We start from the raw sequence: 27,551 nt of genomic DNA on the forward strand, positions 1-27,551 counted from the left end.
CAGGCTGACACTTGTAGGCAGTCTGAGCATGATGGGAGTTGTAGTTTTGCAACAGCTGGAGAGCCTCAAGTTGGCCATGCCTGGTCTAAAGGGTCCACAAGAGTCACTCAAACTCATACACAATACACATACTCAAAATGGATCATTTCTAGGTGTTTCGAGGTCTTTCCAGAACAGAACATCTTTAAGTGTCCTGATTAATGGTAGAAAACAATGACGTGAATCTTGTTTTTTTCCCTCCTGATCTCCTTACGGCTGCAGTCATACAGATATTCTGCTTGCTCTGGGGTTGCTATGGTAGAAATAACAAATGAAATGCTCTGTGCATGGACCTTCAAGTTCTGTGTCATGTGACTTCACTGTTATGAATATGGTCACAGGATGCACAGAAAAGTGACTCTATTGATGCAGCTATGGCAACCGCCAGAGGAAGCGCAATACACAAGTAACTGCAGCAGGAAGGAAAGCCTAGCAGAAGTGTGCTCATTCATCCTGTCTACAAGGAACAAGATGGACTTTAGTCATAGTATCCCTTTAAAGGGGTTCAGTACTTTTGATTTGCTTTTTTCCTAGACCCCCAATAACTGAACGTTGACGTATCATCCATGTGTCACTTGACACATGGGTGACACGTCACCACCGTGGCCAGTTATTGGCTGTGGTGGTCGTGGCTGTGGTGGCCACTTCAAACTGATTGTTGACACGGGTAAACACAGGACCAGCAGAAGCAAATGGAGTCGGAACACAGCAGCGGGTATCGGGTAAGTATGCTTGCCACCGCAGGTCCATCCACGCTGGGGGTCTGAAAAAAGCAAAACAAAGGTGGACAACGCCTTTCAGTGTTCATACTCAACTGCTGCATTGTCACTGTTATGTGATGTTATCATCACCATCAGGTGCCACTGATCCTGATAAGTGGTACCCCGAAATTTATTTCACTGCACCTCATGCAGAAATTAAATCATTGGCCAAGAAATACTACATCTATGTCCTATAGGCAACACATTTTACACACAGCAGGTGCCACTCCTAGTTCAAGTTAAAGTTTTTTGCCAAAAGGGTGGCGTACTAAGATGTAACCTTGTAAATCAATCGCCATCAGCAGGTTTACATGGCAATAACTGTCTATACTACATCTGTGTATGTTCTGTGTGCAGAATCTTCAGTGTATTCCTATTAGATGCATCTTCACACTGCTCTCCCCTGCCTCCTGCTTGTAAGAGTTGACAGAGAGAAACCTATCACAAGCAGGAGGCAGGGGAGACAGGCTGAAGCCGCATCACATAGGAAACACTCTGCAGTGTCACTGATCTATCAATGGCTGCTCTTAGACCTCAGAGTAGATCAAGCGCAGTGTCTGCAAAGTCAGGTGCATGATGGGAAATGTAGGCTGATCTAGGGGAACCAATTCTAAGGGGAAGAAGGAATCACAATGGCAGACAAGTCATACATGGCACATCAACTCTAACCGGTATAGAAAACCCACACACAAGTTTGTCCCCCCATTACAGTTCTGGTCTCGGATCGGTCCAGCACTCCATTTAAAAAAAAAACGTATCCATTAAAATGCATCAAATTTCCTTAAAGGGTTTTCAAGGGATAGATAAACATGCCTGCTTTTTTCAAAAACAGCGCCACACCTGTTCACAGGTTGTGTTTGCTGCATCTCAGCTCCACTGATTTAAATCCACTGACCTGCAGTACCACGCTCCACCTGTGGACGGGTGTGGCGCTGTTTTTGGATGGAGCAAGCCATGTTTTTCTTATTTAATGGAAAATCTGATCAATCTTCATTTGTAAAAGACACGTAAAAAAAAAAACAGAACAAGTCAGTGACATCGTACATGAGCTTCTTTATGAGCAACGTGGTGGAGACGCTGTAAGCAAGAGACCACACATATAACGGAGGAAACAAAGTAACTTGCAGCTTCATACACACGAGCACACAAAATACATTGTATCAATCCATGGCCAGTCTCTTCTGGGGGGCCACTGGCTCAACACAACGTCATTCAGTAGCTACAACTTGCATGTAGCTGCATAAAACACATCTGCCACGTGCCCAATTTGTGTCATCTCGATGGGCTACAATTTTGCAATTCACCAGTACCGGCAGCCATCGTAGAGCTCCATCCTTTCAGAACTCTCGTGCTACGTGTACATATAACATTGTGCACAGTCCTTTCAGTGTAAAAAAGAAATTCAAAAACTCCAGGCCTGCACCCTTTATGTGGTCCACTGAAGCGCCAATTGGCGCTGGCAGGGAATGCAACATATTCCCATAATTTTAAGCACTGCAGCCAATCAGAAGCGCTTCCTGCTGTGAAGTCACTTACAGCACTTCTGATTGGCCATGAGGCTGCATACATTTTTTGCACAGTACTTTTGAGGACTGTTTAAAGAGGGTAGGTGGTCCCAATCACAAAAAAAGGACCTCCAAGGGGCAGGGCTTATGTAAATGGCCTCCAAAGTGGGCAATTTGGGGAAATTTTGTGGTCATCCTTGGGCAGAGCTTGCTTTGGTACTGAAATGTTGGGAGGCGAGATGTTACTATTGTTACCATAAACTAAGAGCAAAAACGATACAGGAAGGGGCAAAACCACTGAAAAAGCATTACCAAAAAGTTGCAGATTCTACGTGACAAGCAAAGTCATGAAATACTGTAACACATTTATACTTTGGTTTGAAAGATCAAATCCCATACAAAGTAACATTAATATAAGCATGTCCTCTTCTCTCTGGTGTCATCCAGGATTTCGAACAGTGCCACCGCTGTTCACAGGTCGTGTTTGGTATTGAAGTGAATGGGGCTGGGCTGCAATACCACACACAACCTGAGGACAGGAGTGGTGCTGTTGTAGCAGAGATCCTGGAGGAGCCCTTTACATTTTTTCATGCTCATCATTTAACTTCTGGATAAGAAACCCAAGCGACATGGAGATTGAGAATCGGTAGGAAGAGTTTTGTGCGGTACAATAAAACATTGCTACGACAATTACACTGCAGCATTTCATGTCTGTGGGGAAGGTTTCTTGCACTTGCATCAAGTGGTGCCGTCTTCTCCATCCAGTAGATAATTTAGTCTGATGACAGTGCTGATAAAGTCCCCTAATTCTACAAAATCCGCCGTTACGATATTTATCCCGCTTTCACCCGGCTTCTGCGTCCGCACCCAATGCATCATGGAGGGGAGAGCGCTGCAGAGGAAGCAACAGAAGCGTTAGTCAGATGATGTCATCATAATACAGTAAAAAACTCTTAAAATTCGCCATCGATGGGACCTGATAGTTGTTGGATTATCAGATAATCTGCAGTTCCCTGCACAGCGGACGGCTGGAGCCGCACTGCGCTGCATCAGCACTGCGCTCCCTACATTCTGCAGAGCAGTTCAGATACCAGAGCAAACCACAAGGGGAACAATTATCATCGATTGGTTAATCACTGCACTATGACTGACACTTGTTGGGCACTGCCCTTTGTGGCACCTTCTGTCGCCATCCCTGCCTAAATGGTGCAGTGTCATATATAACCCCACATACTATAGGTGCCATACTATATGATGCCAATAATAACATTTTTCGGTTAATATTGATACAAAACAGTGTGACAGTGCCTGTGTAGATACTGCCATGCAGTGCTCAAATAATACCGCCATATAGTAACTGCATAAAAACAAACATAATCTTTGTCAGTGCTTCACAATGTGCAAATTCTATTGAATTTTATACAAATCTTATTATATCACGTAAAATACCTCCTGATCATTCAATGACTTTTAATACAATAAATATACCATGTGCACCTTCAAACAGCTACATGTTAGAACTACGTGATGAAATTCTCTCTGCCTGCGGAGCTCAGGAGCTTACTGTATATAGATATACTGTATATAGACACCACTAGAGGGAGCTCAGGAGATTACTGCATACAGATATATACAGCCACCACTAGAGGGAGCTCAGGAGCTTACTGTATATATATATACAGGGTGGGCCATTTATATGGATACACCTTAATAAAATGGGACTGGTTGGTGATATTAACTTCCTGTTTGTGGCACATTAGTATATGTGAGGGGGGAAACTTTTCAAGATGGGTGGTGACCATGGCGGCCATTTTGAAGTCGGCCATTTTGAATCCAACTTTAGTTTTTTCAATAGGAAGAGGGTCATGTGACACATCAAACTTATTGGGAATTTCACAAGAAAAACAATGGTGTGCTTGGTTTTAACGTAACTTTATTCTTTCATGAGTTATTTACAAGTTTCTGACCACTTATAAAATGTGTTCAATGTGCTGCCCATTGTGTTGGATTGTGAATGCAACCCTCTTCTCCCACTCTTCACACACTGATAGCAACACCGCAGGAGAAATGCTAGCACAGGCTTCCAGTATCCGTAGTTTCAGGTGCTGCACATCTCGTATCTTCACAGCATAGACAATTGCCTTCAGATGACCCCAATGATAAAAGTCTAAGGGGGTCAGATCGGGAGACCTTGGTGGCCATTCAACTGGCCCACGACGACCAATCCACTTTCCAGGAAACTGTTCATCTAGGAATGCTCGGACCTGACACCCATAATGGGGTGGTGCACCATCTTGCTGGAAAAACTCAGGGAACGTGCCAGCTTCAGTGCATAAAGAGGGAGACACATCATCATGTAGCAATTTCGCATATCTAGTGGCCTTGAGGTTTCCATTGATGAAGAATGGCCCCACTATCTTTGTACCCCATATACCACACCATACCATCAATTTTTTTGTTCCAACAGTCTTGGAGGGATCTATCCAATGTGGGTTAGTGTCAGACCAATAGCGGTGGTTTTGTTTGTTAACTTCACCATTCACATAAAGGTTTGCCTCATCACTGAACAAAATCTTCTGCGTAAACTGAGGGTCCTGTTCTAATTTTTGTTTTGCCCATTCTGCAAATTCAGTGCGCCGATCTGGGTCATCCTCGTTGAGATGCTGCAGTAGCTGGAGTTTGTAAGGGGGCCATTTGTGATTAGCTAATATCCGCCGAAGGGATGTTCGACTAATGCCACTCTCCAGTGACATGCGGCGAGTGCTACGCTGTGGGCTCTTGCTGAATGAAGCTAGGACAGCCACTGATGTTTCTTCATTAGAGACAGATTTCATGCGTCCACATTTTGGCAAATCCAACACTGAACCAGTTTCACAAAACTTAGCAAGCAGTTTGCTAACTGTAGCATGGGAGATGGGTGGTCTCGTAGGGTGTCTTGCATTGAAATCTGCTGCAATGACCCGGTTACTGCGTTCACCAGACATCAACACAATTTCTATCCGCTCCTCACGTGTTAACCTCGGCGACATGTCAATGGCTGTAAACAAAGAGAAACTTGTAAATAACTCATGAAATAATAAAGTTACGTTAAAACCAAGCACACCATTGTTTTGATGTGTCACATGACCCTCTTCCCATTGAAAAAACTAAAGTTGGATTCAAAATGGCCAACTTCAAAATGGCCGCCATGGTCACCACCCAAAGGAAGTTAATATCACCAACCATTCCCATTTTATTAAGGTGTATCCATATAAATGGCCCACCCTGTATATAGACACCAATAGAGCGAGCTAAGGAGATTACTGCATACAGATATATACAGCCACCACTAGAGAGAGCTCAGGAGATTACTACATACAGATATATATAGCCACCACTAGAGGGAGCTCAGGAGATTACTGCATACAGATATATACAGCCACCACTAGAGGGAGCTCAGGAGATTACTGCATAGAGATATATACAGCCATCACTAGAGGGAGCTCAGGAGATTACTACATACAGATATATATAGCCACCACTAGAGGGAGCTCAAGAGATTACTGCATAGAGATATAAACATCCATCACTAGAGGGAGCTCAGGAGATTACTGCATACAGATATATACAGCCACCAATAAAGGGGAACTCAGGAAATTACTGCATACAGATATATACAGCCACCACTAGAGGGAGCTCAGGAGATTACTGCATACAGATATATACCTCCACCACTAGAGGGAGCTCAGGAGATTACTGCATACAGATATATACAGCCACCACTAGAGGGAGCTCAGGAGATTACTGCATACAGATATATACAGCCACCATTAGAGGGAGCTCAGGAGATTACTGTCACAGCCACTATCTCTGGCTGTGACCTTCCGTCATTGCTTGTTCGGCACTCCTCGCTGAAGTTCCGTTCCTGTGTCATTTGTGGTTCTTTATGGGTTAACTCCCCTGTGTGCCTATTAGGAGTTAATCCTCTGTCTGTTCCATGGGTGTGGTCTCTCTGCTGCACCCATGGAACCTGTATATAAGGCTGAGGTTTCCTCAGTTCTGGGTCAGCTCTCCTGGTGTGTGTTGTCTTGTCCTGTCCTGCTCCTGGTTTGTACTCTCTCTCCCATGCTGCTGACCCATGGGATCCGTGTCTGTCTGTGCTCTGTGGGTTTCCCTACTTGTTCATTTGCGTCCTTTTTCCTGTCCTCTTTCCTGTCTTTCTGTTCTGCCAGTTATGTTTTAGTTACTTTGTGTTTATTCTGATGTCTGTGTTCAGCAAGCCTTTGCAGCAGAGTGGCATGACAAGGCCATGCAGTTTACTACTGGTGGAGCAAGTCCTTCTCTGCTTATTGCCACTCCTGCTCCCTTGCGTGAACTCCTGCTTGTATCATTAGTTGCTCTGTTTTGTATCTGCCTGTATGTTATGTATGCCTATGTGCCGTCGGTACCTTCTGGTACCTGTTGTCCATTCGCTCCTGCTGTCACTGTCTAGTTCACGCTCCAGAGTGGACCCTGGCAACTTCCTGCGGCTAAGTCTAACCCTACCATCTAGGGCTCTAGTGAAAACCAGGAGTTGCTTAGTTACGCCCCTCTGGAGTATTACTAGACAGTGGCGCAGTGGGGGTTTTTCTCCCACTGAGCTGACGGGACATAGAGCTCATGTTTTATCTGTGCTGCCTTCCATGTTTTTGTTTGTGCAATAAACTCTTGTGTCTGTACCTGATTTCCGTTTATTGCATGACGACGCGGTGGTCTCTCCTGGGACCTCCAACTCGTGACAATTACTGCATACAGATACATACAGCCACCACTAGAGGGCTCTAAGGAAATTATCATCTGTCAAGGCATATATACCAGTATATTCAGTATGTCTCATATACATATAGGACGTATACATCTCTTACATACATTACACACAGTTGCTCTACCATTTATTACACACAATGTATCTGTAGTTTATCTGAGAACTACTCCTCTCTAATCATTTCACACTGAGCTCGGCTGGAGCCAAACAATGATTTTTCCAGCCAATTTCAAAAGGCTAAAATCCTGTGGAGAATGGAATTACCGGAGCCTAATCCCACGAGCCCCACACTGAATACAATCAACCCAGCGATTCACTGTCCTCTGCCTGAGAAGCTGCACTGATTGGTGCTGGTTCTGATTGAAAATTTTATGGGTAAAAAAAAATCAAAACTATTAAATTTCCTGCTGTCGTTCAGTCAGTGGCACATCAGCAATGTGAATGGCGTCAGTCATCTAATTATCCTGGAACCCTCAGTTGCAAGAGATGAGCGGGGCTGGTGCCCGGTGGTGGAACACCCTGGAGGGCAGCCCAAATATGTTACAACTAGAGATGAGCGAACTTCGAAAAAATTTGATTCGGCCGGTTCGCTGAATTTTCCGAAAAGATTTGATTCGATCCGAATTTATTAGTGGCGAATTGCGTTAAAAAACAGCTATTTTCTAGCTGCAGAGAGCCTGTATAGTGGTGGAGAACACTGTGCCTTGCAGTAACACACATAGGGAGTCTGCTGTGGTAGTGAAATAATAGTGAGTCAGTATGACATGCAGAAGACAGGCATCGCTCTTAGAATCACTGCACACTTCACTTATTAGGGCAGTTATGGGGCCAAAACTGACCAAATAACTTAAGTGTGAACTCAGCCTTATAGGTCGATGTTCGCGTCAAGAAGAAGCGCACTCCTTTTACACCGTCGTCAGCTGATTCCACATAGATGTCTACAGAACCTGTTCTATTAAACGCTTATACAAGTAGAGCCCCCCCCCCCCCCACCCGACAGAGTGGAGAGGGTGTCAGCAGTAAGTTTGTGTTGACGTCACTGAATATTTTGCCCTTACTCTGATCCGTCAGAACAATAACCCCCCAAAAACCCTGTCTGTTGAGCATCCGCCTTCACTTGGTCAGCATTTAGTCAGTAATCCATCAGTATTGCTAAAGCCCAAAAAAAACAAAAAACAGGAGTGGATCCAAAATAGAGATGATACGTGAACGGAATATTTGCATTTCTTCTGTGTTTTGTACCCACTCCTGCTTTTGGCTACCAAATCATAAGCCAATTGGGAAGGGACCATGTCATACAGGCCTTACAGCTGCTACATAGACCGGATCCGTTGTGTGTCTCATTTTTCCTTCCTTCTGACAGATCAGAAGGGTCAAATAAATGGTGATGTCAACCAGGCCAAAAAGGCAAAACTAGTGACCCAGCCATGGAGTGGGAAGGGTGGGGACAGCATGAGAAGTCCACAGAGTGGCCCAGTGACATAGTGGTGAGGTGGCAGCAGCATGAGGAGACCACAGAATGACCTAGTGACATAGTGGTGAGGTAGCAGCAGCATGAGGAGACCACAGAGTGGTGAAGTAGCAGCAGCATGAGGAGACCCCAGAGTGGCAAGGTGACATAGTGGTGAGGTGGCAGCAGCACGAGAAGACCACAGAGTGGCCCAGTGACATAGCGGTGAGGTGGCAGCAGCATGAGGGGACCACTAAGTAGTAATGTTGCAGCAGCAAGAGGAGACCACAGAGTGGTGATATTGCAGCAGCTTGAGGAGACCACAGAGTGGTGAAGTGGCAGCAGCATGAGGAGACCAAAGAGTGGCACAATGACAGAGAGTGAAGATGGCAGCAGCATGAGGAGACCAGATAGTGACCCAGTGACATAGTGTTGAGGTAGCAGCAGCATGAGACCACGGAGTGGTGATTTGGGAGCAGCATGAGGAGACCACAGAGTGGTGAAGTGGCAGCAGCATGAGGAGACCACTAAGTAGTAATGTTGCAGCAGCAAGAGAAGACCACAGAGTGGTGATATTGCAGCAGCTTGAGGAGACCACAGAGTGGTGAAGTGGCAGTAGCATGAGGAGACCAAAGAGTGGCACAATGACAGAGAGTGAAGATGGCAGCAGCATGAGGAGACCACATAGTGACCCAGTGACATAGTGTTGAGGTAGCAGCAGCATGAGACCACAGAGTGGTGATTTGGGAGCAGCATGAGGAGACCACAGAGTGGTGAAGTGGCAGCAGCATGAGGAGACAACAGAGTGGCACAAAGACAGAGTGTGGAGGTGGCAGCAGGATGAGGAGACCACAGAGTGGCAAGGTAACATAATGTGGAGGAGGCAGCAGCATGAGGAGACCACAGAGTGGAGATGTGACAGCAGCATGAGGAGACACAAAGTGGTGAAATGGCAGCAGCATGAGGAGACCACAGAGTGGCAATGTGACATAGTGTTGAGGTAGAAGCAGCATGAGGAGACCACAGAGTGGTGATTTGGCAGCAGCATGAGGAGACCACAAAGTGGTGAAGTAGCAGCAGCAGCAGCAGCATGAGGAGACCACAGAGTGGCACAATTACATAGTGTGGAGGTGGCAACAGCAGCATAAGGAGACCTGAGTGGTGAGGTGGCAGCAGCATCAAGAGACCACAGAGTGACCCGGTGACAGAGTGGGGAGGTGGGTGGCAATAACAGTTCCCCTGAACGATGGTGGGTGTAAGAAGGAGTACTTGGTATCAGATGTGTGGCATCAGGCGGGTGGCAGCCTCAGAATAGTAGCTGAGGCAGGTAGCCAGAAGAAACCGGTCTCTTTTGTCAAGGTTTGGGTAAAGCAGCATGGATGATCTAGTTTGATGCATCAGGCATTGGTGTGTGATCCACGTCTGATACATCTAGACAAAGGTCAGTCTCTCCACATTTTGGGTAGACGGGCGAATTCTCTTTGGGGTAACTACGGCCCCCGCCACACTAAACACCCGCTCTGATGCCACACTACTGGCGGGGCAGGACAGCTTTTCCAGGGCAAACTTGGCCACTTGCGGCCACAAATCCAGTTTGGCTGCCTAGTAGTCCAGCGGATCTTCAATGTGGGTTGGCAGGGTGCTGTCCAAGTATGCTAACACCCGCTGGTTCAGGTTCTGCTCCAGGTCTAGCTGCTGCTGCTGGTGAGTAGTTTCTTCACTAGGCAGGTTAAGAAAGCTTCTCATCATCGACTCTAGACTCAAGGTGCTGCTGATGGAGCTGGTACTGCTCCTACTCCTCCACCCTGCCACGGCAGCCATGGCAGAGGAACGTGAGCACAGAGGGCCCTCTGGTCAGACCTGCTAGAGGATGGACGATGGTGCAGATAGTCAGTGGCCAACTGACTACATAGGATGCCTCTATAGTAGTTCAGTTTGTCCTCCCTCTCAGCGGGTGTAAAAAAGGCCCCCATTTTGGACCGGTAAGGAGGGTCCAACAAGGTGGAGAGCCAGAAGTCATCCCTCTGCCGAATGGTGACCATTCGGCTGTCACTACGCAAGCAAGTGAGCATGCAGCGGGCCATTGCGCAAGTGACTCGGAGGGAGACCCTGCCTACATCACTACTGCATACCGCCACAGTGTGTCTGGGTCCTCTGCCTCATCTTCCTTATCCCCCTGCTCCTCTGGCTGCTCCTCCTCTCCTGTCACCTGTGTAGAAAAACCACCCATTTCGCTACACATTGCTTGTGCTCTAATGTCATCCTCCTCCTCCAGTACAGCACCCACAGGGCTCATGTGGCTGTGAGATGTAGGCAGTGGCGCACCTACAGGGGGGGTCCAGCGGGTCTGGACCCCCCCTAGAACAACCAGCCAAAATTATTATTTTTTTAATCCTTCAGGGCCGCACCGCCGATCACCACAGGCGGCGCGGCCCTGGATGTAATTGCGGCGGCGGCGGCGGTGGGGGGGGCCGGGGGGGCAGTAGGAGTACTAGGAGATGAGTGCTTCCATTGTGGAAGCGCATATCTCCATATCTAATCCATCTGTATCGCCGTCCTTAGGACAGCGATACAGATGCCTGTGCTGTGCTGCGGCAGGGGAGGGAGCGGTGTGTCCCTCCCCTGTTCTTCTGATAGGCCGCAGGCACTAACGCCTGCAGCCTATCAGAGGCCGGTTCAAGCGGCGCGATGACATCATCATCACGCCGCCTGAGCCGGGCAGCACACAGCAGGGACACAGGCCGGAAGGGGAGAACGGCACTATGGGGCATCTGGTGGTACTTTTTTTTTGGGTGGCACTTCTTACTGGCACATTATTGGGGGGGCACCATGGGGGAGAGGAGCACTATGAGGGCTCTAAAGGGGCTTTTTTTTACACATTATGGGGGGCACTATAGGGGAGAACGGCACTATGGGGCATCTGGTGGCACTATAGGGGCACTATGGGGAAGTGGGGGTTCTAAAGGGGCCTTTTTTTCTTATTGGCACATGGGGGCATTATGGCATCTGGTGGCACTAAGGGGGCATTTTTTACTGGCAGATTATGGGAGGCACTATAGGGGAGGGCGGCACTATGGAGGAGTGGAGCACTATTGGGGCATATGGTGGCACTTTGAAGGGGCATTTTTTACTGGCACATTATGGGGCGGCACCATGGGGGAGAGGAGCACTATGGGGGCATCTGGGGGGTCTAAAGGGGCTTTTTTTTTATTGACATATTATGTATTATGGGGGCACTATAGGGGAGAATGGCACTATGGGGCATCTGGTGGCACTATAGGGGCATTATTTGGGGGCACTAAGGGGAAGTGGGGGCTCTAAAGGGGCCTTTATTCTTATTGGCACATTATGGGGGCATTATGGCATCTGGTGGCACTAAGGGGGCATTTTTTTACTGGCACATTATGGTAGGCACTATAGGGGAGAGCGGCACTATGGGGGAGAGGAGCACTATTGGGGCATATGGTGGCACTTAGAAGAGGCATTTTTTACTGGCATATTATGGGGGACACTATGGGGAAGGGGGAGAGGAGCACTATGAGGGCATTTACTGGGGCACAATATAGGGGTATTTTATACTGGCATACATTATGGGGACATTAGCTCAACAGCGGGCACTAAGCGGGGGTATTTCATGTACTATTGTAGGGAGAATTATTAGTACTAGGAGGTATTATGCGGAGCTTTGCTAATACTGGGGGGCTATGAGGAACATGATTACTAGTATGGGCACTATAGGGGCATTATTACTACTAAGTGTGCTCTGGCAGAGAATTATTTCTATTGGTGGGATTTTGGGAAGCACCGTTACTTTGGGGGGCACCCTGCCACAGTATCAGCACAATAATTTTTGGGGGACATTATCTTTATACTATTAGTGTCTGGGCGCAGTTATTTTTTTAGAGCACTGTGTGCCAATAATGGTTGAAGGGGGCACTATCTGTGTGGTAGTAGTATTCCCAGGGGTACTGTTTCTGCAGTATAGTATTGGGGGCACAGCGGGCACAGTATTGGGGGTGGCAGGAAAGGGTGTTCAGAAGATGTGAAGATGATGGAAATGTGGGAAACTAATGTCTGTTTGTCAATCTCTGCAGAGACGGGAGATGGCTGAAAAATCATCATGGCGGTCTGGTCTGAATGGAGAAGATGAGGAAAGAGAACGTCTACAACAAAGGTGACATCACTGGATGTAAGAGGTATGGGGCGCTATGTAGGAGAGGAGATGCTCCGGCTCCTCCACCTGCCATTTACAGAAGGAGGATTCAGTGCTGGGTGAGGACGGTAAAGGGGGGCAGCAGGCCACGGGCGGGTGTCAGATGGGGGGGGGAACCACAGGCCTTGAGCAGGATCTGGGGAGGGAGGAGAGCGGAGGAGCTTCCTGGCTGTAGCTTGTTATATAAGCAGGCAGTGCAGCCAGGACAGGCCTCCCCCCCCTCTCCGTATGATGTGTAGACAGGCCTCAACTATAGAATGTCAGCTGTACAGTGTGTGTTGGGAGTGGCCTATTATATGTAGGAGGGGCTTTTAATAATGGGCGGGGCCGCATTGTTTTTTTCCTACAGAGCTTTTAGAATCGCCAAGTAAAAGAATCAGCGCAACACACTACACCCCTTCCCTGCATTTTTAAATATAAAGGGGGCTTTGAAAAATTGAATTAGCACAGCGCACTACACATGCCACATTTTTTTGCCTTTCGGACCCCCCCTAGACAAAATTCCTGGGTGCTCCCCTGGATGTAGGCACCATGTCTCCAGACCCCTGACCAGCCAGATTTACCAGCATCTGTTCCAGGATATGAAGCAGTGGAATGACGTTGTTCATCCCGTAGTCCTGGCGACTGACAAATAACGTGGCCTCCTCAAAGGGCCTGAGCAAACGGCAGGTATCACGCATGAGCTGCCACTGGCCGACATCGAAGTTACACAATGGAGTACTCCTGTCCGCTTGGATCATTAGGAAATCGTATATGGCCTTTCTCTGTTCGTATAGTCGGTCCAACATATGGAGGGTGGAATTCCAATGGGTGGAAACGTCGCATATCAGCCTATGTTGGGGGACGCCGTTCTGCCGCTGCAGCTCAAGGAGGGTGTGCTTTGTGGTGTACGAGTGGCTGAAGTGCATGCAAAGTTTCCTGGCCATTTTTAGGATGTCTTGCAGATGGGTGGAAGACTTCAGGAACCGCTTGACAACCAGATTAAACACGTGTGCCATGCAGGGGGCATGGCTCAGCCCTCCTTGACACCATGTTCTTCCCGTTGTCGGTCACCATGGTTCCGATTTTAAGTTGTAACATACAGAATTCGATTTCTTGATGAAGGACACAGAGCAGTTCCTCCCCTGTGTGACTCAGCTCACCCAGGCAAACGAGGTGCAGAACATCGTGACACCACCGTGTCCTGCACATGTTTTATGCTGGTGGAGCACTGTGAATTGTCCCTGCAGTGGAGGCTGAGGACACGGTGGAGGATGAGGAGGCAAAAGCAGACATTGTCACAGGACCAACGGTGTGAGAACGTGGAGGTGGAAGCGACGTCACCTGGCCAAGTTGCTCGTGTGGCTGGGCAGGAACCACATTCACCCAGTGGGCCGTAAAGGACATGTATTGTGCCTGACAGTAGTAACAGCTCCACACATCGGTGCTGCCGTGCACTTTGGCAGACACCGACAGGCTCAAGGACTGGCCCACCTTCTGTTCTACATACGTGTGCAGGGCTGGTACTGCCTTTTTGGCAAAGAAATGACGGTTTGGGACTCTCCACCTCGGCTCAGCACAAGCCATCAGTTCTCTGAAAGGTCCAGAGTCCACCACTTGGAAAGGGAGGGACTGCAGCACCAGCAACTTGGACAGGAGCACGTTCAGCTTCTGCGCCGTTGGATGAGTGCACGCATACTGTTGTCTCTTGGCAATCGCTTTGGTGATCGATAACTGACGGAATTACTGACGAGGAGCAGGAGCATCAGGACCAGCAGATGATGGGAAGGACAGACAGCTCCCATCGACTGAGGTGGTGGAGCCTTGACTGGCTGAAACCGGGTGCGTGCCACTGGGTGATGCAGCGGTTGCTGCGGCAGGCTGGACCACCACATCGGAGCCACGTTTCTCCCAGGCCACTTTATGGTGATGCTGCATATGTTGACGCAGGGCCGTAGAGCCAACATTGGCACCCTGGCCACGCTTCACCTTCTGCCCACAGATTCGGCAAATGGCCATGTTCACCTCCTCCGGTGGCTTAACAAAAAACTGACACACCGCTGAGTAGGTGATTTTACCCCCAACACTCCGCACTGACTGACTGCTACAGCCGCTGCCTCCGTGAACCCCTGCACCACTATTTTCCGGGCCGGTAGTCTCCTGCGAAGCGGGTGGTCTACCTCGAGCATGTTTGGCTTCCGACCTCCCACTGCTGCCACCCTGCTGACTCCCGGACATGCTACCGACTTGCTGGCTCTGCCGCTGCCTCACACGCAAGCTGCCACCCTCTTCTCCCGATGATGATGATGCAGCCCCTTTGTCACCCGGCTCCCTATTGCGATCGGCTACATCATCATCGAGTACTTTCTGCACGTCACTGATGTCCTCCTCAGCCGTGTCTGGGTCAGGAGCCTGACCGCTCGCAACACAAGCTCCCTCGGCACTCTCCTCATCACTACTTGCCAGCCTACCGGAGGAAGCGGAGGATGTCTCCTCCGGATCTTGGCTTGCCAGTAGCTGCTGACTGTCCTCTAGTAGCTCGTCCTCGCTGTATAGTGGAGCTGAGCCCACAGCATAAAATACTTGTCTGGCTGAGGGAACAGAAAAGAACAGAGGCAGGTTGAGGACAGGTGAGGGCACAGGGCCTGCTCCCGGGCCCTGCCAACTAAGGGTTGTGTCTGATGAACCCACCGACTCTTGGCTGGGGGTGTCTGATGTCACTTGGGATGAAGTGGATGACCGAGTCAACCATTCAAGAACCGCTGGGTTGCTGGTCAAGACACGACCGCTAGATGACACCGGGAGCTCAGGCCTCTCAAAGTGACCCCTGCTGCCACGGCCCCTTACTCTGCTGCGACCTGTGCCTGCGCCAGAAACATTAAGGCCTCTGCCTTTTTCCTGTGCAGGGCCTGGCACTTCTCTGTCTGACATACTGTTAGATCAAATAAATTAATAAAAAGGAAATTAATACACCCCAAAAAAAGTAATTTTTCACTGCACAATGGCTAATAAGCCCCTTTTTTCACTAGAACACCCCAAAAAAAGGCTTTAGAACATATAACTGCACCGCACAAGGGTTAATAAGACATAGAAATATTTCCTTGTAATAAACCCTATTAATGGCTGTATCAAACAGCACTTGTACCCCAATAACAAGAACTGTTTGCTGGAATTACAGAGCTGTATAATGGCAATTTGGATCCCCAGTCAGTGCAGCAAGGTGTAATAGGATTGTTCCTATTACCCACGATATAACCTCCCCTATTGGACCTTGTTCTTCTTTTATACTGTGGAATAATTCCTCCCTATCCTTTCCCTACACTTCTAATGCTCTTTCCCTGAACTTCTATTCAGCAAAATAAAAGTTTTCAAGTCTTTCCTAGCACTTTCCCTAGCGCCTGCTGACGTCTCTCCCTGCACTAAGTACGCTGGAAAAGGACTGAATCAAAGATGGCTGAGGCTATTTAAAGGGCTGTGACATCACAGGGCTGGCTGGCTGCTGATAGGCTGCGTGCATGGCATTGTGGGTAATCCCTCGTTCCCATAGTTCTTTGTTCCATGTCCTAACATGTGCAGCAGCCATTTTAGGAAAAAATGTGATTCGTTAACACGAAGCGTGAAGAAATTCGGATTCGGTGCGAATCAAATTTTTCCTGAAATTAGGATCTAATTCCACTTCGTCAACTTCGATTCGCTCATCTCTAGTTTCAACATTGGATCGGGCATGTAGAATTTTGACACGGTAGAACAGATTAATGGAGTCGGAGGTCTCTGGCGGCCGCTTATCTCTCAATATAATAATACAGATGACTGCTCAGCCACTGAATATTTTGGACTATAAGACGCACTGAATGAAAAGATGTCCAAAAGTTTGGCTGAAAGAAGAAAAAGAGCAAAAAGAGATGGTAGCCAATGTGCACTAATAATCTAAACCTCTGTAACTTCACAAACACGTTCCTTACTTATCTTGCCCTTATCTTGACTGGGTTGCCTCCAGAGCTGCATGCATATTTCTGCAAACTTGTAAATGCACAGGTGCCGGCTTCACTGCATCACTCTGCTGGTATGAGTGTAGACTCTATTCTAGGCATATAATCCCACAAAGGAAAAAATTGTCTCCCTCAGTGCAAAGCACTGATCTCAGAAATCAAGAAGCAGAACCGTGAATGCAGCTCTGGAGTATAAGATATAAGAATACAAATGTAGACTGTTACTATGTTACAATATGATTATGAGATAAGAGTGCAGGTGGATTTGTGCTTGGCGGTCTAGCCTGAATGCTGACATTAAAAAAGTTCATAATCCTTGGTCTATCAGCCCTTCTGCTTCACAGGAGGTTTCTATCCAGGAACCTATAGGGGTCCCTCTCAATCCTCCCTTCCAGACGAGTGATGAGTTGGTCATGTAAGTAAGAAAAAAAGAAATTATTGCATAGTTCTCCACAAAGACTATACAGCAGCTGCTCTGCCACCTAGTGGTGCATAGTGATACAGCGGGTACTGTGTATTAGGATCCTCATCTCTTGTCCAGGATGCAGAGCAGTGAAATAGAGCATTTCTCTCTCTCTCTCTCTCTCTCTCTCTCTCTCTCTCTCTCTCTCTCTCTGGAGGATCTGTCCTGTATTACACAGACAACCCACGGATGTACATGGATACTCTGTAATATTTCATTTCCCCTGTGGTAGTGCTGCAGGGAAACTAAGCACTAGTCTTCGAGTGTACACCTATATAGTGGTGCCATACCCCACTCAAAGGCTGGAGTGGAGGGACAGCTCAATGGGTAGAGGTTCTGGCAAAGCACTAAAGCATGCAGAGATAACAGTGGAGTGCAGTAGGTAGCACTGGAGGGGTGTGCTGCTGCAGTAGATACCAGTGGAGGTGTGTGCTGCTGCAGTAGATAACAGTTGAGGGGTGTGCTGCTGCAGTAGATAACAGTGAAGGGGTGTGCTGCTGCAGTAGATAACAGTGGAGGGGTGTGCTGGTGCTTCAGTAGATAACAGTGGAGGGGTGCTCTGCTGCAGTAGATACCAGTGGAGGTGTGTGCTGCTGCAGTAGATAACAGTTGAGGGGTGTGCTGCTGCAGTAGATAACAGTGGAGGGGTGTGCTGGTGCTTCAGTAGATAACAGTGGAGGTGTGTGCTACTTCAGTAGATACCAGTGGAGGTGTGTGCTGCTGCAGTAGATAACAGTTGAGGGGTGTACTGGTGCTTCAGTAGATAACAGTGGAGGGGTGTGCTGCTGCTGCAGTAGATAACAGTGGAGGTGTGTGCTACTTCAGTAGATCAGTGGAGGTGTGTGCTGCTGCAGTAGATAACAGTGGAGGGGTGTGCTGCTGCAGTAGATAACAGTGGAGGGGTGTGCTGGTGCTTTAGTAGATACCAGTGAAGGGGTGTGCTGCTGCAGTAGATAACAGTGGAGGGGTGTGCTGGTGCTTCAGTAGATACCAGTGGAGGTGTGTGCTGCTGCAGTAGATAACAGTGGAGGGGTGTGCTGGTGCTTCAGTAGATACCAGTGGAGGTGTGTGCTGCTGCAGTAGATAACAGTTGAGGGGTGTGCTGCTGCAGTAGATAACAGTGGAGGGGTGCTCTGCTGCAGTAGATAACAGTGGATAGGTGTGCTGCTGCAGTAGATAACAGTGGAGGGGTGTGCTGCTGCAGTAGATAACAGTGGAGGGGTGTGCTGCTGCAGTAGATAACAGTGGAGGGGTGTGCTGCTGCAGTAGATAACAGTGGAGGCGTGTGCTGGTGCTTCAGTAGATAACAGTGGAGGGGTGTGCTGGTGCTTCAGTAGATAACAGTGGAGGGGTGTGCTGCTGCAGTAGATAACAGTGGAGGGGTGTGCTACTTCAGTAGATACCAGTGGGGGGGGTGCTGCTGCAGTAGATAACAGTGGAGGGGTGTGCTACTTCAGTAGATACCAGTGGGGGGGGGGGGGGGGTGCTGCTGCAGTAGATAACAGTGGAGGGGTGTGCTAGTGCTTCAGTAGATAACAGTGGGGGGGGGGGGGGTGTGCTGCTGCAGTAGATAACAGTGGAGGGGTGTGCTGGTGCTTCAGTAGATACCAGTGGAGGTGTGTGCTGCTGCAGTAGATAACAGTTGAGGGGTGTGCTGCTGCAGTAGATAACAGTGGAGGGGTGCTCTGCTGCAGTAGATAACAGTGGATAGGTGTGCTGCTGCAGTAGATAACAGTGGAGGGGTGTGCTGCTGCAGTAGATAACAGTGGAGGGGTGTGCTGCTGCAGTAGATAACAGTGGAGGGGTGTGCTGCAGCAGTAGATAACAGTGGAGGCGTGTGCTGGTGCTTCAGTAGATAACAGTGGAGGAGTGTGCTGGTGCTTCAGTAGATAACAGTGGAGGGGTGTGCTACTTCAGTAGATAACAGGGGGGGGGGGGGGTGCTGCAGTAGATAACAGTGGAGGGGTGTGCTACTTCAGTAGATACCAGCGGGGGGGGGGGGGTGCTGCTGCAGTAGATAACAGTGGAGGGGTGTGCTAGTGCTTCAGTAGATAACAGTGGGGGGGGGGGGTGCTGCTGCAGTAGATAACAGTGGAGGGGTGTGCTGGTGCTTCAGTAAATAACAGTGAAGGGGTGTGCTGCTGCAGTATATAACAGTGGAGGTGTGTGCTGCTGCAGTAGATAACAGTGGAGGTGTGTGCTGGTGCAGTAGATAACAGTGGAGGGGTGTGCTGCTGCAGTAGATAACAGTGGAGAGGTGTGCTGCTGCAGTAGATAACAGTGGAGAGGTGCTCTGCTGCAGTAGATAACAGTGGAGGTGTGTTCTGCTTCAGTAGATAACAGTGGAGGGGTGTTCTGCTTCAGTACATAACAGTGGAGGGGTGTTCTGCTTCAGTAGATAACAGTGGAGGGGTGTGCTGGTGCTGCAGTAGATAACAGTGGAGGGGTGTGCTGCTGCAGAAGATAACAGTGGAGGGGTGCTCTGCTGCAATAGATAACAGTGGAGGGGTGCTCTGCTGCAATAGATAACAGTGGAGGGGTGTGCTGCTGCAATAGATAACAGTGGAGGGGTGTGCTGCTGCAGTAGATAACAGTGGAGGGGTGCTCTGCTGCAATAGATAACAGTGGAGGGGTGCTCTGCTGCAGTAGATAACAGTGGAGGAGTGTGCTGGTGCTGCAGTAGATAACAGTGGAGTGTGTGTTGCAGTATACTAGCGTTTCATGTGTGCTACTGCAGGAGGTGAGTGTTGGAAGGATGTGCTCCTGGGGGGGGGGGGGGGGATTTATATTCTTGCATCCTTGTCCATTTTCAGGTTGCAAAATTTGTGAAAAGAAAGAACCAAAAATCAAAATCTTCAGAGGAAAAAAAACTAATTACAAGCACTAAATGCCAGAAACGACATGAACCAGTGGTGAGCGGTGATTCCGGAGACTCTGAGTGCTTGTCGACTAATTCAGAATTATTTATAATTTATAATTATTACAGAAGCTGCCGCTGTGTTAGATGATTTTTGGCCATTACTGAATAATACAATGTAGAAATCTGCAGTGAAACAGAAATATATTGTCGGGGGTTGGCACACGGGCATTTCTTAAAGGGACAGGCAACATTTGCTGGGTCACTGGAAAAATAACCATTTAGGGATCTGGGAGAAATGGTTATCATTGTAACATAGCTCTAATGATGGTTATATATGTGACACTCAGCTTTCCCAGATACAGATAAAGCTAAGGAACAGCTGAAAAAAAAAAAAAAATGTGCTCGTGGCGGTCCCTGAATTCTATTATGTAATTTGGGACTCCATACACTGCAATATCTGAGTTATGGGTATCAGGTTGTCAGGAACATAGGTTGCTAGGTCCCTAGTAGGACCACAGTGCATGTGACAACATAGTGGTGGTGATGTCACAGAGGTGACAATGTAACAATGGACGAAGCCAGTGACTTTGCCTGAAGAGTCCACTCTAAGGCCCCAGAAAATTTGGTGACGTCACTGATGGGGTGTGGTTGGTGGTGACATCACAAGCGGCACTGACCCTATAAAATGAACACCAGGATACTGAAAAAGTCACTGTGGGAGCAGGGTTGACCCATGAATGGAGGTAAGGCGTGCCTTTCCTTCAAGGTTCTATAGCACATGACTCAAAGTGTGACCTCAAGAGGGCAAGACCAACATCTTGGTAGCGGACCTGAGGAAGGTGTGTATGTCGGGGGATATCACCAGTGGGCCTCCTTTGCATTGGGTGATGTCAGAGGGTTAATTATATCATAATGCGCACTATTAGTTACACTGCTTGATTTTTTTTTCTTAAAAAATGGGTGGTGATATTAGAGGAGGGCTGATAAGGTAACAAAGTCCCATAAACGGAGCATCAGGAATGGCAGCTTTTAGCTACAGAGGGTGTATCCAGAATAGGGGTGATCCATGCAAAAAAGAAGAGGTGTGCCCCTTTAAGGCTCCATAATAGGTAATGCTGGGTGTAACTGGGGCTATTTATGGCATGCTTTACATCTTTCCCCCTCTGCAATAGATAACAGTGGAGGTGTGTACTGCTGCAGTAGATAACCGTGGTGGGGTGTGCTGCTGCAGTAGATAACAGTGGAGGTGTGTGCTGCTGTAGTAGATAACAGTGGGCCGTGTGCTGCTGCAGTAGATAACAGTGGATGTGTGTGCTGCTGCAGCAGATAACAGTGGTGGAGTGTGCTGCTGCAGTAGATAACAGTGGGGGGGTGCTGCTGCAGTTGATAATAGTGATGAGATGTGCTGCTTCAGTTGATAACAATGGAGGTGTGTGCTGCTGCAGTAGATAACAGTGGAGGTGTGTTCTGCTGCAGTAGATAACAGTGAAGGGGTGTGCTGCTGCAATAGATAACAGTGGAGGGGTGTGCTGCTGCAGTAAATAACAGAGAAGGGGCGTGCTGCTGCAGTAGATAACAGTGGGGTCGTGTGCTGCTGCAGTAGATAACAGTGGAGGTGTGTTCTGCTGCAGTAGATAACAGTTAAGGGGTGTGCTGCTGCAGTAGGTAACAGTGGAGGTGTGTGCTGCTGCAGTAGATAACAGTGGGCCGTGTGCTGCTGCAGTAGATAACAGTGGAGGTGTGTGCTGCTGTAGCACATAGTGGAGGTGTGTGCTGCTGCAGTAGAGAACAGTGGATAGGTGTGCTGCTGCAGTAGATAACAGTGAAGGGGTGTGCTGCTGCAGTAGATAACAGTGGAGGTGTGTTCTGCTGCAGTAGATAACAGTTAAGGGGTGTGCTGCTGCAGTAGGTAACAGTGGAGGTGTGTGCTGCTGCAGTAGATAACAGTGGGCCGTGTGCTGCTGCAGTAGATAACAGTGGAGGTGTGTGCTGCTGTAGCACATAGTGGAGGTGTGTGCTGCTGCAGTAGAGAACAGTGGATAGGTGTGCTGCTGCAGTAGATAACAGTGAAGGGGTGTGCTGCTGCAGTAGATAACAGTGGAGGTGTGTTCTGCTGCAGTAGATAACAGTTAAGGGGTGTGCTGCTGCAGTAGATAACAGTGAAGGGGTGTGCTGCTGCAGTAGATAACAGTGCTGCTGCAGTAGATAACAGTGGATAGGTGTGCTGGTGCAGTAGATAACAGTGAAGGGGTGTGCTGCTGCAGTAGATAACAGTGGAGAGGTGTGCTGCTGCAGTAGATAACAGTAGAAGGGTGTGCTTCTGCAGTAGATAACAGTAGAGAGGTGTGCTGCTGCAGTAGATAACAGTGGAGAGGTGTGCTGCTGCAGTAGATAACAGTGGAGGGGTGTGCTACTACAGTAAAAAGTGAAGGGGTGTGCTGCTGCAGTAGATAACAGTGGAGAGGTGTGCTGCTGCAGTAGATAACAGTGGAGAGGTGTGCTGCTGCAGTAGATAACAGTGGAGAGGTGTGCTGCTGCAGTAGATAACAGTGGAGGGGTGTGCTACTACAGTAAACAGTGAAGGGGTGTGCTGCTGCAGTAGATAACAGTGGAGAGGTGTGCTGCTGCAGTAGATAACAGTGGAGAGGTGTGCTGCTGCATTAGATAACAGTGGAGAGGTGTGCTGCTGCAGTAGATAACAGTGGAGAGGTGTGCTCCTGCAGTAGATAACAGTGGAGAGGTGTGCTGCTGCAGTAGATAACAGTGGAGAGGTATGCTGCTGCAGTAGATAACAGTGGAGGGGTGTGCTGATACAGTAAACAGTGAAGAGGTGTGCTGCTGCAGTAGATAGCAGTGGAGAGGTGTGCTGCTGCAGTAGATAACAGTGGAGAGGTGTGCTGCTACAGTAAACAGTGAAGAGGTGTGCTGCTGCAGTAGATAACAGTGGAGAGGTGTGCTGCTGCAGTAGATAACAGTAGAAGGGTGTGCTTCTGCAGTAGATAACAGTAGAGAGGTGTGCTGCTGCAGTAGATAACAGTGGAGAGGTGTGCTGCTGCAGTAGATAACAGTGGAGGGGTGTGCTACTACAGTAAAAAGTGAAGGGGTGTGCTGCTGCAGTAGATAACAGTGGAGAGGTGTGCTGCTGCAGTAGATAACAGTGGAGAGGTGTGCTGCTGCAGTAAATAACAGTGGAGAGGTGTGCTGCTGCAGTAGATAACAGTGGAGGGGTGTGCTACTACAGTAAACAGTGAAGGGGTGTGCTGCTGCAGTAGATAACAGTGGAGAGGTGTGCTGCTGCAGTAGATAACAGTGGAGAGGTGTGCTGCTGCAGTAGATAACAGTGGAGAGGTGTGCTGCTGCAGTAGATAACAGTGGAGAGGTGTGCTGCTGCAGTAGATAACAGTGGAGAGGTGTGCTGCTGCAGTAGATAACAGTGGAGAGGTATGCTGCTGCAGTAGATAACAGTGGAGGGGTGTGCTGATACAGTAAACAGTGAAGAGGTGTGCTGCTGCAGTAGATAGCAGTGGAGAGGTGTGCTGCTGCAGTAGATAACAGTGGAGAGGTGTGCTCCTGCAGTAGATAACAGTGGAGAGGTGTGCTGCTGCAGTAGATAACAGTGGAGAGGTATGCTGCTGCAGTAGATAACAGTGGAGGGGTGTGCTGATACAGTAAACAGTGAAGAGGTGTGCTGCTGCAGTAGATAGCAGTGGAGAGGTGTGCTGCTGCAGTAGATAACAGTGAAGAGGTGTGCTGCTGCAGTAGATAACAGTGGAGAGGTGTGCTGCTGCAGTAAACAGTGAAGAGGTGTGCTGCTGCAGTAGATAACAGTGGAGAGGTGTGCTGCTACAGTAAACAGTGGAGAGGTGTGCTGCTGCAGTAGATAACAGTGAAGAGGTGTGCTGCTGCAGTAAACAGTGAAGAGGTGTGCTGCTGCAGTAGATAACAGTGGAGAGGTGTGCTGCTACAGTAAACAGTGGAGAGTTGTGCTGCTGCAGTAGATAACAGTGGAGAGGTGTGCTGCTGCAGTAGATAACAGTAGAACGGTGTGCTTCTGCAGTAGATAACAGTGGAGAGGTATGCTGCTGCAGTAGATAACAGTGGAGAGGTGTGCTGCTGCAGTAGATAACAGTGGAGAGGTGTGCTGCTGCAGTAGATAACAGTGGAGAGGTGTGCTGCTACAGTAAACAGTGGAGGTGTGTGCTGCTGCAGTAGATAACAGTGGAGAGGTGTGCTGCTACAGTAAACAGTGGAGAGGTGTGCTGCTGCAGTAGATAACAGTGGAGAGGTGTGCTGCTGCAGTAGATAACAGTAGAACGGTGTGCTTCTGCAGTAGATAACAGTGAAGAGGTGTGCTGCTGCAGTAGATAACAGTGGAGAGGTGTGCTGCTGCAGTAGATAACAGTGGAGAGGTGTGCTGCTGCAGTAGATAACAGTAGAACGGTGTACTTCTGCAGTAGATAACAGTGAAGAGGTGTGCTGCTGCAGTAGATAGCAGTGAAGAGGTGTGCTGCTGCAGTAGATAGCAGTGGAGAGGTGTGCTGCTGCAGTAGATAACAGTGGAGAGGTGTGCAGTAAATGGAATCATAAAAACACGGCTACACAATAATGCAGATTCAGTGTTTTTCCTCCTCGTTGATTAATCAGCTCCGGTAGGGGAGGGACAGGCACGAGATTCCTATGGAGCACCCATCACAAGAAATTTACTCTTCTAGTTTCCAAGACAATTTCTGATGGAAATTGTGGCAAATTAGTGGAGTGGACAGGCGTCAAATTCATGATGGGTTTTAGACACTTTTTACCCCTTCCTTGACGGTTTGGGGGCTAAGAGAGGTCGTAAAATACATGTGTAACGTGAGGAGAAATCTAGCAGAGACGGGTGGAAATTGCGCCAAGAGTGTCCGCAGAGTCATGCATTTGGCGCACCACGCTAGACGTCAGGCACATCACTGTCCTCCTTCTCTGACGGCTACAGATTCATTTTTACAATCTGACCAGTTTTTTAGCTTTTTAACAAAAATTGACGTTGTAGTCGCCGGAACACAGCGGCCACATGCAGCGTGGCCCGAGCTACTGACTTCTTCTCTTCTACAGATAGGTCACCAGAGCATACAACCCACATGTCTACGAAGCCGCGCTCTGACTCTGCTAAAAATACCCCATTATCGGGGAGACCGCTGCTTTCTTTTTAAATTAACTCAGCGGAGACAGGTCAGAAGAGGGTAAAACCTCCGGTAACAGCGAGCGGCCAGTCAGGACGATGATGGAAATAATCAGACAGCAGTAATTGTGCGGACGTGTAACACATAGATAATAGCCGCGGAGAGTCCGCAGAACAAGGCGAAAAATAATTGATAATCAGTCGCATAATTCATCTTCCCCGTTCAGACATCCACAATTCTTCTACTAACGGAAGGCGAAGTCTGCAGACGCTGATGAATTCAGATTGTGCTTGTCTGATCCCTTCAGCGTCTGGAAGGATGAAGCTGATGGGGTTAATTCAAATTCAGCCGAGATGGCGACAGAGTCTCGTCCGACAGGGGAGAAGAAATTTTTTCTTTCTTTTTTTTCTATAGTAAAATGCTTCAAGCTTCTTAGAGGTTTAATCTGGAATAAAATAAAATAAAAATCCAATTTGGCGAGTGCGGCGCGCGTCCTGTGCCGGAGAGAGAGGGACGCATTCCGCTTAGTGGCTCAGTCATTGTCATGACGGCGCTCGGATGATTAGCAGTCAGGGCACAGAGCACAACCCATGCCGGCCAATTATTGCTTGCTTTTTCAAAGGTTTTTTTTTTTTCCCATTGGAAATGTCTAGACTAATAGAGCGGTCTAGAAAAAAGCAGCAAGGAAATAAAAAAGAATATCCAAACGTTTCCAAAATTTGCAGCAGGAAAATGGAAAAAAAGAATTCAAAAATTTACAGCAGAAAAATGAAAAATAAATAATTCTAAAATTTTCAGAAAAAAAAAAAAAAAAAAGAATTCAAAAATTTTCAGCAGGAATATGAAAAAAAAGAACTTACAGCAAGAAAAATGGAAAGGAAAAAAAATATCAAAAATTTAGACTGCCCACCATAGAGATAAGTACATTAACATATAAATATACCAATGTCCATAAATGTCAGTTAGGTGTGGGTCCCTAGTGCACAGAAAGTCGCAGAAAAGTCGTGCGAAACAAATTTATGAGTGAATTGTCTGAACCTTGCGACTTACATTAAAGCCTATTGAGTGCCGCTGCCTTCTCAAACAGCTGATCGGCGGGGGTCCCGGGTGTCGGACCCCCGCCGGTCAGATGCTGATGATCTATCCAGAGGATAGATCATCAGTTTAAACAAAGTGCAGAACCCCTTTAACTCGGACATATTCCCATCTTCACCCAGGCAGCCCCTATGATATGAGCATAGGAGCATTTCATGCTCATATGCTCTCCCTTGCCCTGCTCTGTATCGCGCAGGGCAAGGGCTGTTTGTTTATATTGTTTACACTGCTAGGCGGAGGCCTCCGCCTAGCAGTGTTCCCGGTGACATCACAGGCTAGGGCAGCGCTAAGGCTGAGCCTGGTATGTCACCAGATCTCCAGAAAAAGCCTTTGGCCAGCTCTTCAGACTTGACTCTGTCTCTCTATCTAGCCAGGGGCAGACCTGGTCCATCACCCTGACAACCTAACACAATTTGACAAGTTGTTAACCATAGGTTGTCCATACTGTGCTATTAAGTGCGTGTTCATAACAAAACTAGAACATTTAATTCAAGAAACATTGCATTAGCTCTGTTAATAATTAACCCTTTGCAGTAGTCCTTCTGTGGTACTGCCCCATCTCTGGGACCCACTCCTATCTCCAGAATGGGGCCCACAAATTCAGGAAGAGCACACTGTGCACATGTGGCGTGCCCTCCATTCATTGCCATGGGAGTTTGGAAAAAAGTTGGCTTTTTTTCTGCAGTTCCATAGCGGAAAATGGAGAGCGCCCTGTGGAAGCACGGCCACCTCTCCATGCACAGTTATGGGACTGTCAGAATTTGCTGTGCCAGCGCTTGGCTATTTTCAGAACTCCCATAGCGGGGAACGGAGGGTGCGGCTGCTCTCTGTTCATTACTGGGATCCCCGTTGTGGAGATAGGAGCAGGACCAAGAGGCGGGAACATAAACTTATCTGACATTGAAGGCTTATCCTGGCGACATGCCATGAGTGTCCAAAATGGGCCAACCCCTTTAACTGTATTATGGTTATGTGTGAATTGTGTTGGTGCGTTCCTTTTACATATCTGGAGCCCATTGTTGCTACAAAAATATATCTTGCAATATGCCTTTAAGTCATGTTAGCACTGCATTATTATAGATTTATTATGTATAGTGGCCATCGTCGATATGCAATGGATACCTACTGTAAGCCTATCTGTAAGTGGCTGGAGCTCCGCTCTTGGTTAGGTCGCTTTGTTGACCTGCCATTTCATGATAGTTACTGTAGCAGGACGTTACTGCGCCTGCATTTACCTGATCATGACTACACAGCA

General features: G+C 48.2%; 1 protein-coding gene across 1 annotated transcript in view; it reads right to left on the bottom strand.

Annotated features, from left to right (window-relative positions):
- Nucleotides 1-1,845: 1,845 nt before the first annotated feature.
- Nucleotides 1,846-27,551, bottom strand: part of PLCXD3 (phosphatidylinositol specific phospholipase C X domain containing 3) — a 72,033-nt gene continuing 46,327 nt past the window's right edge. Inside the window, exon 3 of the mRNA XM_040420137.1 lies at nt 1,846-3,197. Within this exon, the coding sequence (XP_040276071.1) occupies nt 3,044-3,197 (154 nt within the window). The 3' untranslated portion in view covers nt 1,846-3,043. The remainder of the gene's footprint in view (nt 3,198-27,551) is intronic.

This window comes from Bufo bufo, chromosome 2 (assembly GCF_905171765.1).
Source record: "Bufo bufo chromosome 2, aBufBuf1.1, whole genome shotgun sequence".
Lineage (NCBI taxonomy): Eukaryota > Metazoa > Chordata > Amphibia > Anura > Bufonidae > Bufo > Bufo bufo.